This window comes from Pezoporus occidentalis, unplaced genomic scaffold (assembly GCF_034315485.1).
Source record: "Pezoporus occidentalis ecotype Australia unplaced genomic scaffold, CSIRO_AGI_Poc_V1 ctg26, whole genome shotgun sequence".
Taxonomy (NCBI): Eukaryota; Metazoa; Chordata; class Aves; order Psittaciformes; family Psittacidae; genus Pezoporus; species Pezoporus occidentalis.
In genome coordinates, this window is record NW_026914502.1 from 1840566 (window position 1) to 1864320 (window position 23755).

Genomic DNA, 23755 nt, shown 5'->3' on the forward strand with positions numbered 1-23755 from the left:
TTTAGTGTGAGGTGTCCCTGACCATGGCAGGGGGGTTGAAACTGGATGACCTTAAAGTCCTTTCCAACCTGAACTATTCTATGATTCTATATTTACTGCATGAAGCACTTGCACCAATACACTGATAAATACAGCTTTCAACATAACATATTCTAATTGAAAAAAAATCCATTTTATTTTTATGTTTCTATCTTAAACGTGAGAAAGCAACACTGCACAAATAATGATACTCAGACGAGTTGAAATATGATATTCAGAAGAGTTGAAATAAGGTTATAGAAGTGCTTAACCTGTGAACCATTCTCCTTGCCAGGCAGCCAATACAAGAATATACAGGTAGAAAAGTTAGCAGTGACTCCTATTTTGCTTTCATTTCCCTATATATACTTAAGAACGGTTAGTCACCAGCAAAAGGTGCATGCAGCTCCCAATACAGGTGATCATAGTTCTATGAAGACCATCACAAGAACTATTTGCTACACAATAGCTCATTTTTTCCAGATCAAAGCTTCCACAGTTACTACTTTTTCTTTCCAACTGATACTAAAGCTATTTTTTGCTTGGTTCTTTTTTTCAAGTCAGACAGTGTGCTCTCCTCAGGTTTAAACATCTTTACATATACTCGCACATATGTATAAAATACTAAAGTCTTAAAAACAAAGCCCTATAAACTGAGGTTCACTGTTTCTGCACTTAACTTGCCACCACTTAGACTGTGAATCATTGCAATCATGTTGGAATGTTTGTTCAATTCTTCCTTCTGTAGTTTTACAAGTGCTTCTTTTTCTTCCAAGCGTCCTTCCAACTGGGATTTTTGAACTTCCAGAGAAGATGCCTGCAGAAGCAAACAAAATGTTATCATTTCCTCCATTACCAACTGCTAAGCACGCATAATGCAGTGTGAGCTGAGTGGCTTGGTGGTCAGTTTAAGCAAGTAAATTAAAAAGTAGTTTTAAACTTACAAGCTCCTTTTGGCAATCTCTCAGCTATATATTTGATGCACATGAATGATTACAGCAACTGCCACACAATGATACCACGGGAAACCACCAATTCCCATATCATTGTCCTGTTTCAGCAGCACAAGTGTTCACAGTTAAGCCATCCACATGTCATTTCAAGCCCCACACCAGCAAATATTTACCAAGAACAAGGGAAATATTTGCTATATGCTGGATAATACTGCCTGCAGAGATTAGGCTTTGCTTCCAGGGAACGGAAATACAGCAAATATGTTTGCCAGACTGCACACTTTGCATTTGCTGATCAGTTTGCATGAAAATGAATTGCTGCCTTGCGAGTTTACAGGGAGCCTTACCTACAGGCAAGGACATAGAGGCTGCACTGAAGTTTGAGGGATTTAGTTTTGCCTTTTTTAAATACTATTTTGTTAACTTGGTATAGCCAAACAGGTCTCTGTTTTGAAAAAGGACAGGATTTTTCTTAGAGACAAAATCAGTTATTAAAATTTCAAAGACCAAAAAACATCAGATGCATTTTGGTGTGCACATATGTAGCACATGCACCTTAATTCAGGATGCAAGCAAGGGGAAAAAGTAAGCTAATCCACATTTTACAGCAGTCAAAACTATTAAAGAGGAGTGCGGTACCTTCTCTTAATACTGTTCTACAGGTTTGCTTTGGGGTTTTTTCCTTCCTTCCAAACATATTCTGTAGTCACACACCATGCCTTATATAGCCCATTAGAACCTGATCCTGACTTCTTTTCTCTTAAATTCAAGCTCAACTACTCAAAAGGTATAAAATTAAAGTGGAGAGACTTTCTTCCTGCTCTTTCTTTAGCTACTTTACCACCAAAATACAGGTTTACCAACTCTAACAGTTAAATAGATATCTAGAATTCTGGTCTCTAGAATGCAGGTGCAAGTAATGCCTTACCTTGATACTCAGCTCTTTCCTTGCTTGCTCCGTTTTACTTAATTCTTTCCTAAGAACATCTATAGTTTGTTCCATATCTTTTTTTTCTTTCTGATGTGCTTTCAGTTTTTCTTCCAGAACTTTTATTTTCTGTTGCAAAGCTTAAGAAAACGAACACATTAAAAGATGGGCTGCCAAACTTAGAAAAGATACACTGCATTGCCTGGGAAACAAGGTTCTGGGGCTTGTTTCTCCTGTTTTCTTTTGATTCAACACAGCTGCTAATAATTGAATTACTGAGTAGTGCCACCTACTGCTAATCTGTAGTAACTGCTTCCAGTCATACTTGCAGAAGAGTTAAATTAAGCTCTTGTAAAATTTGCAGTCCCTGCAGAAAACAGTTTCAATGGACATGCTGTAAAAAGATCCCGAAGGGAAATATGATGCTGCGCAGGCATTCAGTGAATTCCATGTAGTCTAGGAAATCAAGTTTATGTATCCTTCCTAAACAAGATAAATCTGTATTCATTTCAGTCAACTGTTAAATTAGCTATCCCTGGCTAACTAAGATTTACAAGTTACTTAGTAAGACATAGCTTCTTACCCAGAACCCATAACAACATCATCCAGTTAGCTCTCTAGGCTCCGTGACGTTTAGGTAAGTGACTTACTCGCTATTTTGCCATCTCTCTCCTGTAGCTGTTGCTGTAATTCTTTTCTGTGATCTTCGCTTTCTATCAACTGTGCAGCAATCCTAAAATTGCAGAGAAATAAACTTTAATGATTAAAAGGAGATCTGCCACCATTTCTCTATCCTAAGAAGCTAGAATGATTTTTGTATCATTTCCAATTCCTGTCAAGAGCTTCAAATCAAACCTATGAATTTGCAGAGTGTGAGCACAGACAGATTTTACTTCCTCTCCCCCCATGGAACAGTCATTTCCTTTCTCTGATCAGGGAGACACAGTAGAAACCACTGAAAAAGTTACTGTCTGGAGCTTAAATACCACAACTGTTGCTTTTGACTACAGCCACAAAGCATCCAAAATACAATGGCAGAACTGAAATTGTCATTCAAACAAAGTCAAAATTCACTGCCACTGGTGATTAAGGATGCTGAGGTTTTACCTTAGTATGCTCCTGAGTCAACAATACCATTAATAAAGCCTGCTTCATGCAAGCGCATCTATGTATAAAGATTTTCCAATACTATATTCCAGATTGTCACAGAACACTAGGTAAACCCAACGATTTCATATCACCAAAATCCACATATACGGCTGTTTCAGTCTTCATTACATAGGAGAATACTTAGTTTCCACAATAATTTAATATAAAGGTACTGTCATCTATCAGCATTACAGTTGTCACCTGTGAAGCTAATCTACCTTTTCCATTACTAGTTGGCCTAATTTCTAAGGCATACTCTGTCTGCCACTTGCTTTGCCTAGATGGCGTCTGCTGTCACTCTTGCAGACTTGTTCATCCACTTCCTATCTACCAGTTTCTAGGCTGCAGCCTGCAGCAAGAGAGGTACAGAGTTAATTTCCATGGTCTACATTTTATTCATGACAGTTCAAGAGTATCTCTACAACAACTGCTCCCCCAGCCTGCCTTTAAAAAGGAGCAGCTGTCACCTGAATACCTTCCCAATTACACTGAGCTGCATATTGCACCACTGAAATTAAGTGTCCAAGTTTATTCAGTAGCAAACTCGGGTATCCGTATGAAAATATTTCCAAATGGATCAGAACTCAAGGCAGTGATTTGGATTGCTCTGGTTAGTGACAAGGCAAAACCTGGAAGGATGAAATGAACTTTAAAAGGAAAGCCAAGAACAGCATTTTATTTCTCAACTGAATACGAAGCCTGCCTATCAGCATATTGGGTATTCCTCCCCAACCCCAATACAGGAGCAAACAAAATTAACCAAGTCACTACCATGTGTATTCATCTAAAATACACATATAAAACCAACCCTGAATTATCTTTTGCTTCCCCAACTCCACTTCTCAGACGTTACTTAAAGCTCAATTGAAAAATTGAGATAAAATGCTACTTAGTTTTACTGTTTAATTTGCTTTAAAAAGACCAAATTTGACTTACCTATCATTCTGCTGCTAGAGTGATTCATTTAATTTCTTCATTGCTTCTGTTTATTTAGTGAATAGCATATAATCTGTAAATCTTTATGCTGTCATTCAGTGGTTTCATATGTACAAATGAATTAGGGGGCTATGGTTGAAGAGTTTCAGTGCTTTCCAAGAGCTTTTACTTTAATATAACAGTTCATTAAAGAAAAATACTTGATAACATCTGTGCAACCATCCCACTCAAACTAAAAGCAAGGTGTTTTGGGGGGGTGGTGGCAGTTGGGATGTTGTTTTTATTTTGGTTTTTTTAATGTACATACTTGGAGGAATTAAAATACCCCAACCCAACAAGCCAAGCAACACTGGATCTCTTACATATCCTTAAATATTAAGGATCAGGAAGCAACTTTCCTCCAGCAGAAAAGTCTTAAGAACAGACAAAACATACCAATGCCTTTAGAACTTTGACTAACATAAACTGCTATAAATTATTTGCAGTCATCCTCTAAAGGACTTTTTGAGTCAAGTCTGTGACCGTTGTCTTGCGATATCAAAACTGAACACACTGTAAAAATACAGAATGCCTTTAATACAAGTTTATGAGGTAGATCTCATGCTCTAAGCAAATGTTTTCCCATTTTCCTACCAAGAGGAAAATTTTCTCCCCTGACGTCAGTTATCCACTTTGTTTTAAGGAACAGTATATTTAAAGTGTGCAGATTGTTTAGAACATAAATCTTTGCTTTATAAACACATTGTAAGATCAGAAAGTTATTTTATGCCTGCTTTGGAGAACGTAAAACTGTTAGATACTAAATTGAGGCTGGTTTATTTCACATTAATCAGTCAAACACACGTCTGCAGAGTATGACTGCATACAGTTCAAGCAAAGAAGGAGATACTTCCACAGCAGCCATACCAGATAGTTATCCAAGACACCCCATAATGGACAAAAGTTGTACACATTTTTCCTCCCTCAGTGGCTCCCTTATTGGCAGCAATATACCTTCAAAATTGTCAAACATAATGGCTGCTCCCATTACTAAGCAAGAAACTTGCTGACAATTTCACCAGCTGCTTTGCCTTGCTGACACCTAGTGACGAGACAGGCTCATGTGAGTTGTAAAGCCAAAGCTCTTTTGAGCCTTTATTCTTCCAAAGCACACTCTCTTTTCATAAAGAGTTTTTATCTTTAGATACTTTGTGTGTCTCACATGTCCTTTTTCAGCTTAAAATCCTGAAGAAATTATGCTTATAAATAATTTGGGACACACAAGGTGCCTCCTTCCTCTCTACCTCACTTTTACCCAAGTTCAATCAAATTTGCTACAGAAGTGATCAAAGATGCAAGCCTCTACCTTATGCAGACATACTGTTATTGGGTGCTTCTCCTGACTACTTACAGCATGTCCTCAAGACAGCATATAAGAGCAAAGAAAGACATCAACAGTATGGTGTAATACTAACAGAAACTAAGCATTGCTAATTTTGTTTCTTAGAGAACAATGCTCCCTTTTACACAAAAGTCACGCTATTTCCTGAACTGGACCTTAAACTTTAGTTCTCATTCCATTTAACATAGTAACTTCTTGAATGCCTAAAGTTAGTCTCGTTGATAAGCATATAGAAGAAAAAATAATGAATGTTTCACCAAACAACATTAAGTAGCATGTACTTTGTCCTTCTAATGTGTTTAGCCCAGTAAAGGGCTTCCTCACCCTTTGAGTACCAAGTATTTGCATAGAGATCTTACATGCCTTACCTCTGAAGATGATCAGCAGAGGATTTTTTCAGTGTTTCATATTCTTCTGCAACTGTTTGTAACTTCCTGTTGTGTTGGAAAAGCTGTTCTATATCAGTCTGGGCTCTTTCAGATTCGGTCCGCTGAGCTTGCAGCAAATCACTGAGTTCTTCATTTTTTCGTTCTGCCTCCTTCAACATTGCAGCAAGAGTTCTCGCCTTCGAGTGGAAAGGACACCCCACCAACAAAAAAAAGCCCCACAGTTACAAACTATTCTGTTTCACAAGTCACTCTGTACTAGGCATATTTGAGACCATAGATCTAACACTAAAATGCCATCAGCTACATTAATTATTTCTCTCACTTAATATTATTTAAAAGCTAATTTGCTCACTGATTTTCTTTGGCTTCCTTTATAGACAGTGTGAGCAGAAAGGGAAGAAAGTAGAAGATGATGCTTCATATTCAGCAATCTGCAGTCCAATCTTTATTATAACCTTTAAATAATAGAAATTATTCCAAGTTTTCAATGCACACCTCAAATACATATTCCATGGAAGCAAGCTTTATTTGAAAGTTCATCTCAGATAAGTGATTAAAAGGCACAAACAAGAAACAGTTCTTCATATACCAGCAAATTCTACATAGAATTCTAGTACATGGCTATACTCATTTTCAAGATTACTACTATTAAATTAACGCTAATGCTTAAGGAATAATACTCGGGACAATAGGTTAGTTTTGTTGCCTTCCTATAAGGAAACGGACATTAAAGAAAATTGTTCCAAAGAAAAATCCAGAGGAAAACGGGATGTTCATAATAAAAATGAAGATTGCCTTAACTTCCAAGCAGAGCTACACTAAGCATTGTAGAGTTTCCACTCATGCGATCACAATTAGAGCTACCCAGACAATTATTACTCAGTCCCACCTCAGAGTCCCAGAAGGAAGCCACAGGCTACTTACCTCGGACTCAGCCTGGGCTCTTTGACATCGGTACTGAGTCATCAGCCTCTCAGTCTGAGCCTGAGCTACTGCCTTTGCTTCCAAAAGGTCTTGCAGCCTAGTTTCTTTAGACTGTACATAGGAAGAACATTTTTCATTAACGTTTTCTGAATGTACAGACAGCAATGTACCCATACACATCAGGCTGTACTCACTGCTAATGCAGACAGCTTCTGCTCATAGACATCCATTATGTCAGATATCCTCAGATCAGTGAACGACTCCTTCATCTGTGGAAATACATACAGATTATCAGAAAACGCTGAGAAAAGTCATTCTGAGAACAGAACAGAACTAAGTTTACCCACTTAGTAGAGGAAATTAACCATACATGACAGAAGTCTTAAGTGTTTATTAAAATATACGCCCAAAGTCAAGTGAAAATGCAACTTGGTGATTTCAAGATATTTTTTCTTAGGCAGTGCTACTATAACACCAGTTTTGAGCAGATGCTCATGCTTACGCATAACCAAATGCAAGCTGTATCAGCAGTTCTTACAATAAACACCTACTGAAAAGGTACTATCTTGACCAAGAATGTACAATTCTTGCACACTAACAGTAGGCCCCGTGCAGCTCCAGTTCTCAGCTCATTTTCCTGCCCTCAAGTAGGAAACAAGTAGTGTCTTTGCCTGCTTGCAAACTTGTGATCTCTATGTCCTTTTAGATACTACTACTCTAAGAAAAGCTTCTGTGAGTTCCCTTCACTCCCCTCACTCTATACAGTAATACTATTAAAAGTCTTCTCAATTACATTCTTTCACACATTTGAGCTTCACACAACACAGAGATGAAGCAGTGCATATTTCAAGTGAATGTGTATACTGATTTTTAAAGGAAAGTTCTACTAATTAGAAGGTTTAAGAAAAGATTCACCCAACAATTCAGCAACAACTTTCTCCTCTAAAAGAAACTGAAGCAGCTTTACAACCTGTCACACCTGGAAGCTGCTGCACTAGTGTTGCCAGGCACCCACAGCTGCTTTAACTGACATTAATGTATACACAGCAATGTACCTACAGGCTGTCATGTGCTGTCCTGAAAAGGATGATCAATGAGAGCATTCAGTGTCAGAGTACAAAGTAAGCTAACCAAGGCTCACTTAATCTTTTTCACTATTATTCTAATTCTGATTCTGACTGGAATCAATAGATTGCTGAGTTTCGTTCTTACCAATTATAAGACAGAAGATAGTTGCAAAGCTAAGGCTGGAGGCAATGCCACTAATACAAATATCAAGCCATTATCAGGCACTTTCTGTTGTTTGTTTTCCCCATCTGCATACTGTTCTTTTAAGCCAAAAGAAAAGAGAAGCAACAATCCATCACTCAGTCTAAAGTAGCTACAAAGCTGCTAACTTGTTATGTACAGAAAAGAGAAAGTGGAAATACATTCAGTATCTGACAGCACGGCCTGCAAAGCAGCACACTGTATGTGGGGCTTGTTTGGGTGCCTCATTCACCATGCATGTTGCTGCAGAGGGAAGCAAAAGCTTTTTTCTGAAGTAATAATAGCGCCTTTCCAAGAAGGCCACAAAAAATTTAACTGGAAACATTAAAGAGTCAGCTATAGGAAAGAAGGAAAATGTTCGTGTCCATGTTCAGGCATACAAGAGGTGCTCCATACCCTTCTAAAGCAGCATATCATCTCTTTTTCATCACAGGCTATTTCTTAGGAAGTGGGAAGAAGAGGCTCCCTGCACGCGTTGCAGCAAGCCTTGGCAGCTGCAACTGTATCCAACACCTGCCTCCACATCTGACAGCTAAGAAGCACATGGGTAAGCCTATTGGAGAAAGAGATCTCAGTAAGGAGCCCCTACCACTTCTGATGTACCACAAAAAATCATCAGTGAATTCTGCTCAGGAGCTCAGTAAAAGGAGCACATTCCAAACAGGCAGGAATCTAAACTGGACTCAACTGATACGTGCGCTACAGCCTAACACTCAGATGTCTGCACTGTTCCCCCAGTAAAAAGTGTCAAGTATTTAAAAAAGGGTATATCAATTCTACTAACCTCAAGTCCAGAATGAAGTTTTTGTATTAATTCCTGAATATTTGAAGTTGTGGATTCATCACTTGAAAGACAGGATGAAGAACACCTCACCGAAGTAACAGTGGTCACGGGTGAAAGCAGCTGGATTCTTTTTGATGCATGCTCCGCTTCTTGTTTTCTGTAAGCATTATTTGCTGCAATGCTTTCACCAAGCCTGTATGAACACCAAGACTATTAACGAAACAAGCTGCTACAAATATTGCAAGGACTGAAGATGAGAACCATTTCATAACCTACCTTCTCTTTCATTGAAAAGAGATTACACAACAGTCACATTTGCATTACCACACATTACGATGTGGTATTAGACACGTGCCCAAACTGTTTTTACGTAAGGCAGAGAAAAATTAAAGCCTGTCATAGGTAACCTTTAGAAACAAATGCAGTACCCTACCAGAAAGGGCATGGTGTTTAGCTCTTCTTGAGCAGAAGAGATCACCTGTCTCTATTAGCCTGAGAAACAGGTTATTTCACATATCATTATTCAACTTAACTAGGCCACTGTTTGTAAGTAGGAAGATTGAGAAGGGCAAGAACTCTTATTAGGCACAAAAATAAGATCAAATCATGAAAAGGCAGAGTGCTACCGATAAATCATACTTTTTCCTTATCTCTGATGCTATTTTACAATATGATATTGAGTACAGCACATTTTATTTTGGAAATTTTAGCAAAAATGTAAACATTTAAATAGAAAGTGCCATCAGTTAAAATCCGTACAGGGAACAGAACACAAAAGCTTAGACAGAAGTAATTACATTAAGTGTATTCCAGTGTATGCACATAACTTGTGGTTGGTATTTTAGAGGCAGCTACTCGTGACATGTTTCAAATTGGAGAGAAATCAAAAGAGCTGATTTTTGAAGCACCGGTCAAAAACCTTTTGCTACTAATAAATTCCTTACTAAGTCATCCCAGCCACTTCAGTGAAGTGCTGTCTCAACTGCTTTGTAAGTGAACAAAGCCTATTTTTAACTTCCGTTTATAGACATGTTATTTGGCTATTCCATTGTATGACTCCAGGCATATTATATTGTACGGATCCTTCATTCTTCCAGCCAGACTATTTGTTACTGACCTTTATAAAAATGTTTCCTGTATCCATAAAGCCATGTGACAATAGAATGGTTGAGATTGAAAGGGACCTCTACAGATCATCTGGTAGCTCTCCTGCTCTAAGCAGGTAGCCCAGGACTATGTCCAGTAGTTTTGACTGTATCAATATATCTATAACTGTGTCAGCATATCTATAACTTCTCTGGACAACCTTTTCCAGTGTTTGACTCCCCTTACAGTAAAAGTTGTTGGGATTTTTTTGGTTTTATTGTGTCCTCCCCGCTGCCCTTCTAAAGAAATTTAAAAGTTGTTTTTCCTTGTATTTCAGTTTGTGCCTACCTCCTGTCCTGTCAATGGACACACTGAAAAGGCTCTGGCTCCATCTTTTTTGTTCCGTTCCATTCCATCATACATTTATACACACTGATAAGATACTCCCCAAGCCGCCTCAAAACCAATCTCGGCACTCTCACCTTGAATAATATATGCTCATCCCTCCAACGTCTTAATGGCCCTTCACTAGACTCACCCCAGTATGACTGTATCTCTCAAATATGGGGGAGCCCAGATCTGGACACACTACTCCGGATGCGATCCCACTTGGGCTGAGGAGAGCAGGGTTTTTTAAGTTACTGTAATGCCACTATCTTTACAAGCTTTCTCAAAAACAACCAAAAAACCACAATGAGGCAAATCACCATGATCAGGTTAGGTCACCTTCTTTTTCTCCAATATAAGTAGTAATACAGTCACGATTGCAAGATTTAGTTATAGTACAAACCTTTCACTCGAAAAAGTAGCTGAAATGCCAAAAAGAAATCTGATCTGGAAGTCCTTTCAAGAAATCCCTATTTTATTTTACTTTTTTTTAAATGCTGGACTAACAAAAAGGGAAGAAGTTTCAGATTGGTTTTTGAGATTGCAAAGACCATGATACAAATTAAGATATTGTTTCCTATTTTATTACATCTACAGAAAGAGAGACTCCCTCAAATAGAGTTTCTCAGTATTTCTTCCCCTATTTAGACCACCTTAAATACTACCTGATCTGCATGTGTCTTATCCTAGACTGTTCTTTCTTGGAAGTTACTACACAAAGAGTAAACAAAGCTTTAGGAACTGAAGAGCGACATGCCTGTCAAAGTTCAGCAGAGAGAGCAATCTGACAGTCAGAATGTTAGATGCACTCCAAGTAGAAAGTTCCAAGCACGGACTACAGGCAAGTGAACTCTGAGGGACAGAAGTCAGACACCATTATTCTCTCTAGGATCCACGTTAATTGAACATCATCAGCATTTGAACTATTTCTTCCCTTCTGCCCTCCGAGATCACTACAGTTTCTTCACTACAAATAAAGACAAGTAACATGCCAAGAAACATCAATATCACTAACCCCATAAAAATGTCAAATCCTACCAGTCTGTCATAAAAAGAAACTTACACTATGGCAGGAAAACCTGGTAAGGGTGCAGCCTCAAACAATATTCCAAGTCCCACTTGGACTTGCTCTCTGCGGTCTGATGTTAAAGCAAACGTCAAAGGTGTAATCAAGCGTGGATCCTAAAAAAGAAACTGCTGTGGTCAAAACAAGATACAACAGTCAACAACAAAAAAATCCCCAAACCACCCAGACATCACAGTATCAAGGCCTATTGAGGCGTCTGTAGAGAATGAGGCTAAACACACATACAAACACACACGCAGAGCTTCCACAACTAGTTCCAGTTCAGTTTGTGTTCCGTTTGTCTTTATTTGGTGCAGCATGGCAATATATAGTATACAGATACGAGTCTGAGCTATGAAGCCAAACAGAGACAACATCAGTCACAGTGACTGTCTTCAGTCACTATAAATTCCATTCTATAAGCAATCACTCCCCAGGCTGCTTCCGAGCCTGACCTTGCACCCATACACACAAACACTCCCTGGCTTGCTCAAGACGCAGGTGCACTATCAGCAATTCTTCAGTTATTCACATAGCAGGAACAGGACAGCTTGCAGTTCCCACAGCCCATTAGCACAGAAAAGTTATATTCAGAACTTAAGCTACCTTCTTAAAGTTTGCCCTTCTAAGTTTCTGAGCCTGAAGTTATGGAAGAGAAGTGACTTTAAAAATAGCTTACACTTCCGAGTATTTAGAAACATGTCTTCCCATTAAAGCCGATGCAACAGGTAAAGAGACTAATCCCTTCAAGTTTTCAAGGGATTTCCACCACAAAGCTTAAGTTTCATAAGGATTTCCTGAGAACTGAAACTCCCATTGTTACCCATTAAATTACTTAATTTCCATTCTTGACAGGAAAAACTAGCATGAAGCGTTTGACTGTCTTGATTACTTTTCCATCTACAAAGTAAATTGTTAAGATACTATCTGACAAATAGTTACCAAGAACTGTTTCGACCAGGCAAAGACACAAATTAGATGTGTACATTTAATAATAACCAACCACACAAATAATTACATGGTTGTGATGGCTTTTTTCCTAGTTTGCTACCTTTAAACTGCAGTCTTAATGCAGACTTAAAAGGATAATTCTTACCAGGCAGCTGAAGTATGATTAAATGTGCATTACTGAAATAAATAATTGCAGTAAAAAGCCAACAGCTCTTATTTTAGAAGAATTTACAACAAAACAACCTTTAAGAAACGTGCCCAGGGGACTGTATTGTCCTTGAAGTTTTACCACTTCAGAGATAAGCATACAGAACTAGAACTAGCACTGCACTGACACTTCCCTTCACAGATACATTTCATATGACATTTGAAAACTGCAAAATACCTGCAAAATTTTGTAGAAGCTGACTTCCATACCAGGTACATCCTGTTTCAGGCTGCTCATAAGGTCAAGTGTTTTCAAAATAATTTCAGCAGCAAGTTTGCTTTTAAACATACAAATGGAAAAGCAAAGGGGAAAGAAGGAGGGAAAGAGAGAGATCTGTCAGATCAGCACTGATAAATAAATACCTTCACAAAGAAATTAAGTATGTCTATCAAGGCAACAATGCCGTCATCAAGAGAAATCCTTTGACCTGCTGCTGAGCTTCTCCAGCATGCCAAAGCTAGCAACAGTGAAGACCAAAAAAAACCACTTTCAAGTTGAAACTGAGATGGGTTTAATCGTAGGTCCAATTATATTTCTCTGATTTTTGGCCGTATAAGTTTTGGTTATATTGACATTGAGGTTAATGACACTGAGCTGAAAGAACGTGTATTCCATATTGCATAAAATCAAAATGAAAACTTAGGTGCATTAAGCAATTCTGGTAAGCTTCATCTTAGAACTACTGCATGAGGCCTAAGGTCTTGTTCCACAACAGTGGATCCCCAGCTCACACCAAAACCAATATCTGAATGTTTAAATTAGTTTTTAACTACTAAACTGACCAGCAACATTAATTTCTATTGCCGCAAAAATCCTAAATTGGATTTTAAAACAGTACTGATTTACATGCATTTAAATTGTATCTTTAACTACAATATACTGTCCATTGAAACAGTATCACAGAGTCTTAGCAGGTTAGATTTTATATAAATTTGTATGCTCACCACATTTTAGAGTCCCCTACTTTTGTCCCAAAACCAGTATCGATCCCACTATAGGTAAACTGGTGTTCTATTAGAGACGTGCATTGGCTGGCAGTCAGTACCTTCGAGGCATGCATTTTCAGTATGTCATCTCTACAGAGCAGTAGGCTGAGTTAAGAACAAATTTCATGCTTAGGTATTGGCACAAAAGGACAATATTTCCTAATAAAAAGAGGACACAAAAGCTGGTGTATCAAAGCACAAGAGCCTCCAAAAGTGCTTTTATAACCCAACTACATAAACCACTGTGTAACTGACAAACCAAGTAAGCTTCACCTGTCAATTAAAAACACTCACTTGGACCCAAACAGCTAAGGGAAACAACAGTAAAATGAGTGGCATAAAGATGAGCAAAAAGCAGTCAGCAATCAGTTCCCAAAACAACAACAGGTTATCTAGGAGTGAACTAGCAGAGATTTCTTCACACAACTCAGATTAGATGCAGTCATGTTCTCCTTACTACGTGACACCAAGGACTCCAAGAGGAGTGCAAAATTGTGTCATTTCACATCATTTTTCCTTATTTCACTGATCTAAATTTCATCCTGCACCAGTATATTACAAAATAATTTCTTAGCAATTAGAAAGCTACTTAAGGTCTTTCAAGATGACAGTCCTAAGTAAAATTAGGGCAGTTATTGTCATTAAAAGATATTAAAGTCACCCAAGATAGACATTTTGTCTAGTATCTTAGAGCAGATTATGGTGCAGGAATAAATTAACAGCCAATAGGCACACAAAAAGGATATTTGTCAGGACATTAATAGCCTTGGCCATTCTTTCACACTTCTTCACTAATAGCTCATCCACAATCTGTTCTGGCATCTGAAGATGATCAAGAAGAACAGGCAGCAAAAGATCCACAAAATGCTCGGCTGAGGCACTGTTCCCACTATTAATAACATCCTGTAATAAAGACATTTTATGGCAATTTTTGAAACTACAAAGCAAGGAAGCCAAGCCTCCTCTACCCGCTCCATCAGGCTGCCTTCTTGCTTTCCCAGCCTCTTGCTATTTCAGGTATAAGATGATCGCAGATCAGTAATATACTTGAGGAGGGATTTCAGTGAGAAACAGCGGAAACTTCCACACTGCTTCAAGCCTTAGTAAGCAACTGTTTGACAGCTTTGCTAGCATCTACCTCATGACTTCACAAACTACTGCATCGTCCACTTAATTTTCAACACTGGCGTATTTCTAAACTACAGCATGTCTGTAAAAGAAAAGTTGTTTTACCAAGTATGGAATTCTAGAACAGGAAGAATCTTATTTAGGATATTTTTTTACATGCTATTTTTCAAGTAAAATGCTAACAGTTGCTTAAAAATCAATTAAAAATATAGCTGCTAACAAGCTCTTTAAACTCAATTATCAGTCTTGGTACCTCAAAAATCTCTTTGAATAGTTGCAATGCTAGAACAGAAGAGTCTTCAAAGCCTTCCAATGGCTGGTTTGACAAGTGCACCAATGCAACAGATGGTTCAAAAGTCTTTGAGCGAGTCACAAATCTGGTATTTCCAGAGACTGGCAAGCCAGATGGTTCCAGTATTGCCTGCCGCAGGATATGACGCAGTTCTATCACGGAACAGAAGGCAAGCAGGAGCTCTAAGATCTGTGTGAAGTGAATGAGAGTTCAAACGCTTGATTTAAAGTACTTACACAGAAATTGCAACTCCCGTAGCACAGGCCTAGAAAGATATACTAATTCTACGCAACTCCTTTTAGCACATTAAGTTACCTGAAGAACAGTCATCTTCTCTTAAAGAAAAGTCAGCAACAAAACACAGTTCATTAGACTGGTGAAGGCTTGTGACAGCATTCAGGGTATTGCTTCCCCTTCTTTTTAAAAAGCATGACTGCTGGGTATCCAATAAGCAGTAGAAATGCATATACATTCAGAATGAAGATAACTATGGAAGGGAAAATACTCTAAAACATGAACAAATGCACAGAAAGTTGGGGCTGTTCAGCCTGGAGAAGAGAAGGCTGCGTGGAGACCTCATAGGAGCCTTCCAGTATCTGAAGAGAGTCTATAGGGATGCTGGGGAGGGACTCTTCATTAGAGACTGTAGTGACAGGACAAGGGGTAACGGGTTCAAACTTAAACAGGGGAAGTTTAGATTGGATATAAGGAAGAAATTCTTTCCTGTTAGGGTGGTGAAGCACTGGAATGAGTCGCCCAGGGAAGCTGTGAATGCTCCATCGCCGACGCTGTTCAAGGCCAGGTTGGACAGAGCCTTGGGTGGCATGGTTTAGTGGGAGATGTCCCTGTCCATGGCAGGGGGGTTGGAACTGGATGATCTTAAGGTCCTTTCCAACCCTAACTATTCTATGATTCTATGTGCATACTCGGGAATGAAGAGGAAAGCACCCTGGAAGGCTCCTTGGCAATGTCTTGCTAAATCAACAACAAGATCACATATATAGAAACCTCATCACTTATTATTTACTATGATGTGAAACACATTCATAGGAAAAGCTTAAGAGCTGTTTCACAGATGTATTTAGCCCAAATATTTTCACAACGTTTAATATTTTAGTCTTTAGCAACAGATAGCCAATATTTCATTTATGGAATGCGATAGTGAGTCAAAGTTGAATACACCAGTTAACTGTTTAACCAAATGTGGCATCAATTTGTTCAACTAATATGAGAGAATGTATGAATAAGTCTTGGAAGTGAGCATCACTGTTCCCTGATAAGAATCCTAGTAGTATTAATTCAAGCTTTAGCCGGTGAAGTAAGGTACACACTGCATTTGTGGTAGATCCCAAGATTTCCTACTAGCCAAAGCACAAAAGGTGTTCATGTTAGCTTTTTGCCTTTAGGTCTGCTACCTGAAAGCAGACACAACTGGCAAAAAACTAACTACTACAAATCCAACCTGACAGCCTTGTGAATAACTACAGTATAGAAATCTGGTGTATACTATAGGTCATTTAGGAATCCTGAAGTCAATATATTTCATTATCAATCCTTGTACACAAGGAGCTTACTTATGTAGGCAGAAGTGGAACTCAATCAGGAGTTGCACCCTCTTAGCCTTAAATTGGAAAAGTATAAATACCTTAGATGATGAATTGGGATCCCTTCCATGAAGAAGATCTAATACTTGACCAAGGCAAGAGGTAAAGTGCTCATATCTACAGCATGCATAGCGGAGGAAAGCAAAAAAATTAAAGGCAGATTTGTTACACTCAGACATTTGTACCAAGTGACGAATGCAAGTGCCCTATTCCTCTCCTCACTCCCAAACACTTAAAATACAGTGACAGTTTTGATAATGTAACTTCTATTTAAAATACACATAGATTTAAAAATATTTAAGAATGAAAGAAAAATCCTTAAAACAAGCCAAGATTTTCCAGATATTTTTACTATCAGATTTAGATTGAAATTCAGTAACTTAAAAATCTGCTAGCTGAATTTGCAAAACTAGTCAAGCTCTCTACAGCTTTAACACCCTTGGGTGATATGATTTAGCGTAAGGTGTCCCTGCCCACGGCAGGGGGGTTGGAACTGGATGATCTTAAGGTCCTTTCCAACCCTAATGATTCTATGATATGATTCTATTACAGCTTCAACCATACTATTCCACTTCAAGATAATATAGACCTGTAACAGGCAAAATAGCTACTCACCAAGTCATTTGACCACTAATACTGTCCAGACAAAGAATTACTGAACACACTATTAAATATTCCTTAAGGGATAATAAAAAAAAAAAAATACACTGATTGGCACATGCATGTGAAACTAGTAACACGAGAATCCTTCAGTTTCATATGCAGCCATTATTATCAACTAGTAACATTGAAAAAGCATCTAGGGACTTTTTTTCCAGTGTTTGGTTCAGAATACAAATAGCACAGAGCAAAGAAACTGAACAAGAACTTAGGAGAAGTATCTTGTACAAGGAAGTGAAGCCATACCTGCTAAGATAATCGGCAACTTTAGGGTTCTTCAGAAGATCCATGAATAGATCAACAGAGTATTTTCTTGTTAAAGTACCATCTCCATTTACAACAATATTGAATATTAACTGAAACGTCTGATGGATATTTCGAGCATGAAAGAGCTGAAAGGAAGAAGAAAGTTATCTACGGGTACGTACTTACTTTGCCTAGGTTTTCAGTAAAACTAGATGGAATTAGAAGTTTATTTGGCCAGAGTGAGCATTAGCTTTACCTACAAATTGAGAATATAACAGATTCAAAACATTACTTACTTTTTCTCCTACTTCTTCATTTAAAGTAAGGCTTGATAATAGTGAAAGTGCAAACACAACCATAGTCAAACTACTATGGGCCAGGAAGCTTATTAAGGTACGATAAAAATTCTTCACGTTATTCTAAAGCAAGAAGGAGAAACACAGGCATTACAAACTTAATTCTGTTCTATAAAAACCACCAAATTTGCAGATTGCACATACTTACAAATAAGCCATGCAAATAATCAACAAAACAAAAACCATATTAGAACCATAACAGTTCTCTACGAAATGTATTTTAGCGTTATACTGCCCAATACTGGTGTTGATGTCAATGACTAAATTATCTTTTGAACTTTAATACTGAAAATAAGCAAACAAAAAAAAACAAACCAAAACCAAACCCAAGCAAAACAACAAAACCATCCAAGGAAGAAATTCCACATTATTTTAATTTAATTTTACTGAAATTAAGTAGTTGTACTGAAATCTCTAACAGAAAATCACCACTGCAAATTGAGCCCTGTCCCTCCTCTCCTCAGAGAGCAGTGCTCATTATCTCTGCTTATCATGATCAGTGCTGTTTTAATGTCTTTTAAAAGGCAAATCCCTTTCTTGGTCAGAATTACCAACCCAGCTTATGGAAAAAAAAAAATCCAACTACAGTCTTTCTATGTTAACAACATTTATTTCTTCTAAGGAAGAATGCTCAAATTTTAAATTCACCTTTCATTTGCAGAGAACAGCTGCAGGCACTCAACACATAACACAAACTAGTGCAACAACACAGCAATGTAGAGAAAGAAACAGAACACCCAGTTTCCTGAGCTACTGTTTTTTTTACTCAAACATGTGCGGAACACACACCAGCACTGCAGAACAAGCAGGCCAGGGTTATTGCTGCCACAAAAAAATAGCGCCTAAGAAGTCAAGTCTTTTGCACTCAAGCCAGACAATCACGCCACAAAAGCGAAACTCTTACCAAAGATTTTATCCGAGTTTGAATAGACAAGTTGTGACGACAGAGATTTGCCAGGAGTCCCAAACACGGTATCGTTAACTCATCTTCAGTGTGCTGACTTCAAAGTCCAGAAGTTTAAAAAAGAAAGTATGGTTTCATTAAAGCACCCAGAATTTAACTACAAGAAGTTGGAGCATGGGGGACAGAGGGTATGGAGGACAGAGGGTATGGAGGATGTTTTGGTTTGGGGTTTTGTTTGGTTTTTTAATTAGATACCATCCCACTAAGCAAAGCAAAACTCCAACTGCAGTCACCACAGCGTGAGCAGTTTTTAATGGAGTACATCTGAAAAAAACCCCAAACCCCAGTACCAAAGATCAATGCTATCAAAGATGATTTATTGCACGGGCTTAATAGTCATTAGACCTTTTTATGAGTACATGTGCACAAAATTTGTATTAATCTAACAAGTTTACTCCTAATGACAGGCATGAATTTTATTCTGGCTTTTCTCTTTGTCAGCTCCCTGCTCCTAAAGGTGTGGGATGGCCTATGAGGCAAATTAATATTCAATCACCCAAAGGTCCATAATCACTGCTGCTGGCAATCTGTAACAGCACAGTTTTCAAAGAATTCAGAACAAAAAAGCCACAGCTTACTCTGGAGACCAGGTTAGTGTAATATGCTACTGGCCTTAAAAAGGTTTGGAAACGTAGCTATTTCCCATAAGAAAAGACAACCAAGTACACGCTTACACATGCTGCATTAGAAATGAAATCAATTCATCAATGTTGGCACCAGCGGAAAAGACAGGAACATTGTAGGTTAGCTTCTGCAGCAACTGAATACTCTGAGGAAATAAAAACATATTCACAGATGTCTTTCCTATAGCATATCACTGAAGACTGTTACAAGTTACAAAGCTGAAACTGAAAGAACAAATAACAAGACACCACCACTAAATTAATTTTCAGACTCTCTAATGTTAACATAACAATTACATAAACTGCTGCAAGCACAATGAGTAATGTCCTACCACACTGATCCACTCAGTAAAAGCCCAAACAGATTAATACCATTTTATTTTGACAGAGAAGTTACCTTTAATCCATTTAGTTCTCCCCATTGCCTCATTAGCAAGTTCTCCATTCTGTCAGTGAGAAAGGGGCTTTTCCCTACTGGAAGATCTAGAAGTGACACCAAAATCCAACAAGTACCTTGCAACCTCTAACAGAAAGTATGTTTACAGGAAAACAGGCTTGCTGTAAAGACTGCAAACAGATCCAGTGGTAGTAAAGTCCTCCCTTCAGCATTCTTTGGGCCCATAACTGCATTAATATGAAGTTAATAGAGAATCGTAGACTGGCTTGGGTTGGAAGGGACCTTAAAGTTCATCCAGTTCTAACCCCCCACCACAGGCGGGGACACCTTCAACTAGATCAGTTTGCTCAAGGCCCCATCCAACCTGGCCTTGAACACCTTCTTTCATTCCTTCACAATTACATGACAAAGACGACCAGTGTCCATGCTTTTGTTATGGACATCAGGAGAAATAACTAAATACCTCAACTGAAAGTTACCTTCCTAGCCCTCAAGCAGTGATTTCTTGAAATAATTTAAAATACAGGGTAGCTTTTGTTTGGTCGGTTGCTGGTTTTGGTCTGTTTGTTGGTTTTTGGTTTTTCTTTAATTTAAGCAGGTGAGAAACACAAGCAGGATTAAAGAGAGAATACAAAGAACTCTACGCAGTATTATAATCCTGTTATACTAGCCTCACACAACAAATAAAACACACAGCTAAGATTAACTCTCCCTCAACACATTATTTCAGATAGCACTTTAGAAGAGCTTTTATATGCATACAGTACAATGCACTCTACATAATTATAGTCAAATATTATTAAGGATTAGTTCTTATTACCTGTAATAAGACTGGGTCGCTAAGACTAGTAGAACTTCGATGAACCACTCCTGCCAGCACGCTGGTCAGATTGTAGGTATCTTGAAGAGTTTCTCTAGTCTCATTGTCTAAAGCTAGAATTTAAGAATTATTAAAAGCAACACAAATCACCTATCTAACAGCAAAAGCAACAGGTGCATTGGCTACCAAGCTAAGCAGAAACAAGCAAGAGGCAGCAGAAGCTATTTTGTAATTGGGAAACTTGATGCATACAGGCCCAAGCCATTGGAGAGCCCAAACTGAAGCCCAGCAAACACTCCAATGAGAGAGGTAAACCTTACCTAGCTGTGACAGCAAAGTAACCACAGACAAGGTTAGAGATGGGCTTATATTAGCATCCTCAAGGAGTTCTACTAGGCAACTGAGACATTCACTTGGCAGAATCTGATTTGAAGCAAACAATCGTGTAAGCTTCAGTCCAGAGATAACCTGGAAATGAAAGGAGAAAACCAACCTTAATTACTCAACTGCAACAAAGTATTTAACACAAAAGCCAAAACACAGAGCTGTATTAAATACACTCTGCCCCATTTGCCAGGCTGAGAATGTAAACGCACTCTAACAGAACAATGAAGAAGGAGGGAAGAAGTCTGAAAAAAAACTGACTTTCATTGTTGTGGATGTGCTCCCTTTACTTTTGGAAAATAGCAAGTTTTCATTGAGATCATTCATAACACATTGGGGCTTCTTTTGTTTGCTTGCTTACAGCATTCATAGTAACAGCATCCTTTTCAATCTCACAGCTGTAGCAGAGCAACACCTGTGTATCTTCACGCATTGAACAGAATCAATGCCAGGTTATTCTTCCTACACGTGTTTTAGCATAGATAGAATACAGGGATTATTTGTTTTGAAAGAACAACCAAACAAATTGCAGACGTTTTGTAACCAGCCCTCAGCTCAGCCCAACAGCCTGCTTTCTAATGATGCAGACAGGAACCCAAAGGTGCTGCTCAGCAGGCAGGATAAGCAGTAACAGGCAGTGCTGCTTTGGGACCACTCAGTGCTCGAGACGAAAAAACAGCAGTTCAAGGAAGCCTATATAAGAAGATGCTGAAAATTATATCCCTGCACATCAGGTAATTGATAATAATAATAATAACAGTAATATACACATGGGATATGCAAGAATAATAGCTCTTAAACGGATACAAAGAAGAAATCTAGGCTGAACGCTAACTCTTACAGTTGCGCTTTAGCAATTAAACAAATAAGTCTATATTTGAGAAAGATACCTTGCAGATTAAGCAACTCAGTCAGTGTACCAATGTCTCACCATACCAAGCGTGCCCACTGCAAGGTTGCATGCAAGGCTTTACCTGGAGGTCCGGGAAATGGACAGGCCTCCCCTGAGCAACAAACACTTTTGAGCACATGCTCCATTAAACCAGCAAACCCCGGATACAAGACAGCCTTCAAACTCGGTTTTTAAGGTGTGAAAATAAATGATCCTCGGGAGTCAGCAACAGGGGATGGCGGGAGGAAAGTGTCTCATTAGGCCTGCTATACGCTTGGCTCATGCCCATGTAAGCATCCTGACACAAACAAAACCACCCCAAAACGCTATAAAAAATAACACAGCAACGGCCCAGGAACACTGCTAGAAACCGAACCGGCTCCTCTGTCCGACGGCCTCCCCCGGCCACCGGCTCCCCTCACAATGGCACGGAGCTTCCCTTTCTCCACACGCTAAACACCGGCGCCCGCAGGCAGCGGCCGCCACAAGCCGGCCAAGGCCCCGGCAGCTCCGGAGCCCGGGCTGCGGCCGACCAGCGAGGCCGGGACCCGAGAAGAGCGAAACAGCCCCCACAACCTAAGAGACACCACAGCCACCGCCATGTTCCCGTCCGCACCATCACCAACCCCCCACCCCGCTCCGCTCCAACCCCGGCCCCAGACCAGCACCGCCCTCACCTCCAGGCTCCGCTGCAGGAGCGCCGCGTTGGGAGCCGTCTTGGCAGCCCGATACTGCGTGGCTGCCAGGAGCAGGGACTTCATGCAGCCTGAAGCATCCATGGCGCCTCAGCTCCGCTCTCAGCGGCGCAAGCGACCAACGCAACTCGTATTTCCCGCCGCCGCCGCCATTTTGATGGCACCACCCACGGAATGGGCGAGGCCGCCGGGCCCGCGGGGCATGACGGGAGGACGCGGCGTCTGCCATCTTGCTTCCGGGCGGGGGGGGAGACGGGGAGCGCCGCCCAGAGGTAATGGCGGTAGCTTCTGTACTGTGGTAGAGATGCTCGTGTGTACAGTGCCTGGTGAATAAACCAACGTCTTCGTGCGGACAGGCGTGTAGAACTGCCGCCCCTCTTGAATCTACCACAGTTCATCAACATTAGAAGTACTTCAGACCATTTTGATGTCGCTGATTCTTCACGGCAGGGATTCAACGTGGCCTTTTGGCTTTAATTTTGTTCGTTTCAAAGTACAGGATAACACCGGTATTCCCTGACACTTCAATACTACCCACTTGTCCAACGGTGTGGTAACATGAGTCATGCACAAAATAAGAGACGTGAGGGGGTTTTAAGCATCATATTGATAGCAGGGAATAAACGTTGTGCCTGCTTCCTTCAGCAGTCATTGTGCTTGGTGAAGCACAACCATAGGAGTCAAAGTTTTTAGAACGGTGAAGCAGAATTGTAGGAGTTAACAGCTGCAAGGCAGAATTGTGGTAGATAAGATTCGTAACTTAACATCGAAGACATTCTTGTTTAAATAGGATCCAGAGAAAGAAAAGGAACAAAAGATAAGCAGAGCAACAAAACTTGCAAACCTGATAAGTTTCTGCTTTAAGATACATAAAACCAGCTTGTACCGAACCTGAGGTTTGCACAGGAGCTGAAACCCCACTGAGTCTGCGTGAAAGCAAGAGGTTACTCGCGGTGATGAAGAGGAACTACAGGCCTTCATCCTCACAACCCCCTAACGGCCACCACCAGGAGGCACTGCGCAGGCGCACCAATGGGACAAATGCCAGAAAACTAATTCTAATACTAGACGGGAATAGGTTTTGCATATGTATGAGGCGTGAAGCAATCACATGTTTATGGAATCATTATATGTAATATAAACAAAGTGAGTGGCAAAGGAAAGGCGCGCATGTTTTTGGAGGAGCGATCCCCCATGCGCCTCAGCGCTGAGTAAAAGCATACCTACTTTACAACTTCAACGACTTGTGGAGTCTACCCGCATATCAATATGGTGCCGA

The 23755-nt window shown here is 39.6% G+C and overlaps 1 protein-coding gene across 1 annotated transcript; it reads right to left on the bottom strand.

The window, feature by feature from the left end:
• Nucleotides 1-22660, bottom strand: CIP2A (cellular inhibitor of PP2A). The gene is made up of 20 exons (XM_062623935.1): nt 22459-22660; nt 20826-20973; nt 20506-20618; nt 19340-19434; nt 18606-18702; nt 17642-17764; nt 17346-17491; nt 16481-16556; nt 14797-15024; nt 14162-14318; nt 13374-13515; nt 12607-12706; nt 11268-11386; nt 8732-8924; nt 6873-6947; nt 6679-6789; nt 5734-5930; nt 2550-2632; nt 1900-2039; nt 1-835 (listed from the first exon to the last, which is right to left on the bottom strand). The coding sequence occupies exons 1-20, from the start codon at nt 22558-22560 to the stop codon at nt 665-667; spliced, it is 2616 nt and encodes an 871-aa protein (XP_062479919.1). The 5' UTR covers nt 22561-22660; the 3' UTR covers nt 1-664.
• Nucleotides 22661-23755: the final 1095 nt, after the last annotated feature.

Bases quoted from the DNA above. Each gene is read 5' to 3' on its own strand.
- CIP2A (XM_062623935.1), bottom strand. From the start codon at position 22,560: ATGGATGCTTCAGGCTGCATGAAGTCCCTGCTCCTGGCAGCCACGCAG. The intron at 20,619-20,825 runs GTAAGGTTTACC...CTTAAATTCTAG, and splicing joins TACTTTGCTGTCACAGCTAG to CTTTAGACAATGAGACTAGA. The intron at 15,025-16,480 runs GTATTTATACTT...CACTTCACACAG, and splicing joins ATCCCAATTCATCATCTAAG to ATCTTAGAGCTCCTGCTTGC.